This window comes from Erythranthe guttata, chromosome 3, assembly GCF_056151865.1.
Source record: "Erythranthe guttata isolate IM_541 chromosome 3, IM_541, whole genome shotgun sequence".
NCBI classification, from domain to species: Eukaryota; Viridiplantae; Streptophyta; class Magnoliopsida; order Lamiales; family Phrymaceae; genus Erythranthe; species Erythranthe guttata.
Genome location: NC_142535.1, coordinates 11,970,006 through 11,975,822, shown reverse-complemented (window position 1 = coordinate 11,975,822; position 5,817 = coordinate 11,970,006). Strand labels below are relative to the sequence as shown.

At 33.2% G+C, this 5,817-nt stretch overlaps 1 protein-coding gene across 1 annotated transcript; it reads right to left on the bottom strand.

The window, feature by feature from the left end:
- Positions 1-286: 286 nt before the first annotated feature.
- LOC148771799 (phosphoglycerate mutase-like protein 1) lies at positions 287-3,065 on the bottom strand. The gene is made up of 10 exons (XM_088815525.1): positions 2,982-3,065; positions 2,708-2,769; positions 2,492-2,599; positions 2,227-2,306; positions 1,486-1,651; positions 1,200-1,277; positions 968-1,056; positions 585-704; positions 462-506; positions 287-380 (listed from the first exon to the last, which is right to left on the bottom strand). The coding sequence occupies exons 2-10, from the start codon at positions 2,765-2,767 to the stop codon at positions 287-289; spliced, it is 840 nt and encodes a 279-aa protein (XP_088671651.1). The 5' UTR covers positions 2,768-2,769; positions 2,982-3,065.
- Positions 3,066-5,817: the final 2,752 nt, after the last annotated feature.

The following is a 5,817-nucleotide window of genomic DNA, read 5'->3' as shown; positions in this document are numbered from 1 at the left end:
TAACTTAGTTGGATTTTTATAAATTAAAAAAATAACAATAGTTTGATATTACTTAATTGTCCTTCACACTACAACCTATCGAACACTGTAATAATAATAATAGACTAACAAGACCTATGCTTCTACAATGACTAACTCTACTAATGTACCCACTAACTCACTAATAACGAACTAACTTAGACCACTAATTTTTGTACTACTAAATAGATCGGTTTACCAAGTTACAGGAAAAACTGATAATCAAGTTCCTCTTTGATCTAAATTAATTATATAGAGAAACCATCACTTACTTCTTCTCTTTAGGATCAACGTTTTGGGCATCAGTCCGTCGAGGTATTTTTCCTCGATAATTGATCTTTGTAGAACTTGAACCAATCATACTGCGATTATAATTACAAACAACACATGTTAAATAATGCGAGATGAATAACCGATAGTCAACATTTCAGTGGTTTGTGTACCTTCTGTCGACAATAACCAGTGGTCGAAGTTCGCAATTATTGAATCTGCAAGTGCAAAATTGCAACGTTAACATCTCTCTGCGAATTCATATAAATTGTGAATGAATACTGAAACAAATTTACGGTTTGCATATTTCAGCCTTCACGGAAGGATGACAATCATCTCCAAATGCAGCAAGTGTGTGCATTAATAGTGCACTATGAGTAACAACCGCTATCTCTCTCTCCTCCCTAGTCCACAACCTGCACTTCGTACAAAATATACATTTAAACCTCTATAAATTAATACTGTCGTGACCAAGAAAATTCTACTAATTTAGCGAATTAGTAAACTATCGAGGTAATAATTTATTACGTTTTCACTGAGTCGGGACCGAGAGAAACTATTATTTAATCGAGGTTATTAATTTATCGAGTATTAGTTTATCGATGTTCTTGTATATGTAGACCTACATGTATAAAATCTTATAGTTGTAACTAATTAGTTGAGAGGATAAAAAGTTCACCAGTTCAAAAACTTTAGACCCCTCCGAGCAATATCTTCATTCGTCTCTCTCACGTCATGTTGCCAGAGAGTGTCATCATCACTTTCTATCTGAATAGAAACACAAGGTTAAAAGAATGAGTGACAAAATCTTGTTAATCCAAATTACAAAGACACAAATTTTAATTTATTTTTTTTGTTCAATATCACAATCAATTTTTTTTAATTTTAATCTTGTTAAAGGAACATTTGACTTGCCAGTGAAAAATCATTGCAGGAAACAATGCCGTGTACTCGCTTATGCTCCTTCTCTTATCACACCAATTAACTCCCTGCAAAAACTCAAATTGGGAAGCAAAAACTAGTGCATCAAAATTCTAAAAAGAAAAAAAAAATGAACTCTCAAATAATCAACATGTTATTACACTGTTTTAGCTCACTATAAAAGGTCTACTTAAATGCATATATATTTATATTTAAATGCAGTCAGGACAAGTGAAACTGAAATGAATGCATTATTTATATTTAATCATCTCATACCAAACGTTCTCTACAAAGTTCCATTGCAACGAATGGAGGAGAATTTAAACTTGAAATAGCTGGACGATTATAATTCAAAATGTTTTCAGCCATTAACGGAGGTGCATTAATAATTCCATCCGCATAGCCGTCTCCACCAAAAACTCCGACAGCAGTTTGCATAGTCCTGCAATTCAAGGAGGTACATCAATAATCTATATCTATATCTGTACTCTATACTGTCTATAAAAGTATGAATTCTAGGTAAGTTTCTTCCATTTTACGAGTCTAGTTGAATGAGATGTAAATCTCTCACATATTTCATGAATATAATATTATAAATTCAGATAATTATGTAAGGAGTATCAAATTATTCAGATCAAATGAGAGAGTAAAAGGCTCACGAATATGTAAGGATGTATCAAATTATTTTTATATTTCGCAAATGAAACAAAGCTATAGGTTTTGTTGAATTGAATAATTATTGTCCAAAATAAATTAGACATGTAAATATATAATGTACATTCGGTGAAAATATACAAAACACAACGGAAATATGCTAAATAAAGAGAAAAAAATAACACGAGACGTGCAACGCACGTCCACCTTTCTAGTATACCAAAAAAAGAAAACATCAAATCAAACAAAAGGTCTCAATAATTATACATTAGAACCATATTTTTCCAAAAATTAAAGAACGAACATAGTTTCAGATAACATAGAGATGTAGATAAAATTCGAAAGATGAGCATATATAGTTACCTTAACAAAGGGGAAACAACGACAAGTTCAATACTACTCGAAAGACCTGACGAATGAACATGTTTGCGCAGATTATCCACCTGTTATGATATGAAGCGTACATCATTCCTTTTCTTTCTCTAACGGCAACAAATTAAAAGGTAATTAAATTATTACTAGACAGAAACTCCATGCATCATAAATTGCTTCTTACAATATGATTACAAAGCTTAGAAAATAAGAAATAATAAATTAATCATTTAAATATAATAAAAATTATGATGACCTGGTCCCAACCAAGAGGGGTAATTTGTGCATCAAAAAAATCTGGAGATGAGTATGCACTGTGCTCCTTCTCTCCAGCCACATTGTGCAATCCCTGAGCATGTCTCACCTACAAAATATACGACGTACAAAATTATATATATTACACATCTTAATTTATGTTTCTAAGATTTGAAATGAGAAACATGAAATGGGAAAAAAAGGAAAAAACGTCAACCAAGTGAATAGTTTTGCAACGGTGGAGAGGGTACAAGCCTAGGCCTGATGCACCATCCATATCTGCAACATTTACAAAAGATGAAGAAAAAACATAAATAAAAGATGACAAGCATACCAACATTTCAAAACCTAAATTTATGCATTACTCATCAGAGAGAGAGAGAGAGAGAGAGAGAGAGAGAGGGAGAGAGAGAGAGAGAGAGAGAGAGAGAGAGAGAGAGAGAGAGAGAGAGAGAGAGAGAGAGAGAGAGAGAGAGAGAGATGAATAGTACCGGAGAGATGATTTCTGAACGAATGTGAAACGCAAAGGAAGTGGAATTTTTGTTATATCAAGTAATAATAGAAGGTTTGGATTTAGCTCTCTCTCTCTCTCTCTCTCTCTCTCTCTCTCTCTCTCTCTCTCTCTCTCTCTCTCTCTCTCTCTCTCTCTCTCTCTCTTTTAGTGTATGATATGATGCTCTCATGCACTGTGACGCCAAAATGATAAAAGTAATATTCTTCCTCCCTTGGTCTCTGCGCAAGGTATCCATGCATGTGTTATTTGTTTCTTTATTTTAAGGTAAAGTATCCCATGTGTATCCATGTAAATGATACAGTATGATCTTTATTTATACTCCTGTTCAATTTTATTTTCTACTTTTCTGCAAAGAAAAGTCAGATGCGTATTGTGTAATATAGGCGTATAAGTGTATAGCTTGTAATCCTGTATACAATGAAAGAAAATATTTAATATTATTAAATATTTGCTTGTAATCATGTATAGCTTGTAATCCTGTATACAATGAAAGCAAATATTTTATATTATTATATTATTTTTTTGCAGTGTAGCTGGGAACTGGCAAGAAATAAATATTACGGCGGTAGGGTAGAGCCGAAAAATAAAAAAAAAATAGAATAGGTTTAGCCTTTTGGGTTTTTTCAAGAAAAGGATGTTATTTTTTTTCTTCTTTGACACGCGTGTCAATTTTAGATTTGCGTGTCCAACTATATAAAAATTATTGACATGCCCCACAAGTGTACTATACGCGTATTTGTGCGTTTTGTGTTGGAAACGTGTCTGACACGTGGACACTTCTCCTATTTGACGTATCTGTGTAATTACATAGATCTTCCCGCATTTCTAGCTGTACAAATATTCTTCTAAGCAAGATGTGAGGATGAACAATACAAGGAGTCTAATAAATATTAGTAAACATGCCTGCAATAATTTCTCTAGCGGCCTTACAATTTCTAACATTGTCAGTATTAACTTGAACAACATTTTCATGTCCAACCTCGTCGATTACTTTGTTCAACAGATAATAATTAAATTGTTTATGTTTTATTTCACCAGAACAATCCACACCTATGACAAACATAGGACCAGACTATGAAAAAACCCATAATATTAATCAAAGGTCTCATTTGTGGGTCACTCTAATCACTAACACATTTTTTGAACCAAGTGCTCTTAATAGGTTACAACAACCTCTCCACGTGTGACTTTTCTTAATGGAGCAATGTTGTTGTCAATTTATTGAAGCTGGGATGAACATAACCACCCAATAAGTGATGAGCAGCAAATACAAAAGAGCTCAGAAAATAAGGATTATTAGCAAGATTAAGAGATATGCCCCCAGTATAAAATATCCAAACAATTTCTGCATCCAATTGATCTATAGTTTGTAAATCAAAAGCTCTAGCAATAGGTGAGTCGTCTACTTGTCTCTTCTTCAAATTCAAAGGATTTGAACCTCCTGGTTCACCATACAATGCATTCATCGTAGTTTTCGGTAAAGACACTTTCTTAGGTTGTGAATTCATAATTTTTTGTGTTACATCTTATTCCATCTTCATCATTTAAGAAATATTATCCTTGCCAACACTCGTGCAAGCTTCAATGCCTTGCTTCTTAAATTTTTAGAAGTGAGCACTAACCCTTGTGTAACTTCCTTGTTTTTCTTGATGACATAAATTACAATCTCATTTGCAATTACCACCACCAACCCCCAATTTGCCGATTTTAGTGACATTTAAATAGAATATTTTTATCTTCTTCTATAATTCTAATATGATCCAAAGTTAAATAAAAAAAACAAAAACAAAAAAACAAACAAACAAATGAGGGAATATAATATAATATTGTCGTGACCCAAAAAATAAGTCCAACCTCCTGGCTGGTGAAGGTCAAACAAAAAGCACCCCAAATGTTTAATCTATACTCCTTTTCAATTTTGTTTTCTACTTTTCTCCAAAGAACAGATGTATATTGTGCAGTATAGGCGTATAACTACATATCATGTAATCATGTATACATTAAAAGCTAATATTTAATATTATTATATTAGTATTCTGCAGAGTAGCTGGCAGCTGACAAGAAATAAATATTACGGTAGTAGGGTACAGCCGAAAAATAAAAAAAACAAGTTTTGCCTTTTGGGCTTTTGAAGATAAGGCTGCTATTTTTTTTCTTTTTTGACATGCGTGTCAATTTTGATACGCGTGTCCAGCTAGTTAAACATTACTGCCATGCCCCACAAGCGTACTATACGCGAATTTATGCATTTCATGTCGGAAACATGTCTGACACGTGGACACTTCTCCAATTTGACGTATCTGTGTAACAGAGCCTCCCGCATTTCTAGCTGCATAAATATTATTCTAAACAAGATTGTGAATATGAACAATACAAGTAGTCCAATAAATATTAGGAAACATGCCTTCCATAATTTCTCCAGCGCCCTTACAATTTTTAATATTATCAGTAATAACATGAACAACTTTTTCATGTCCAACCCCGTTCATTACTTCTTTCAAGAGATTTGCAATAAATTGTTTATCTTTTATCTCACCCTAACAATCCACATTTTTGACAAACTTAGGACCAGACTAAAAAAACACCATAATATTAATTAAAGGTCTCCTCTCTAGGTCACTCCAAGCACAACTCACAATACTAACACCTTTTTCGAATCAAGTTCTCTTAATAATGTTCGAACAACCTCTCCACATGTGCCTTTTCTTGCTGGAGCAATATGATTCTCAATTTATTGAGGTTGGCAGGAACATAACCACCCAATGAATGATTAGCAGCAAATACAAAAGAGCTCAGAAAATAAGGAGTATTAG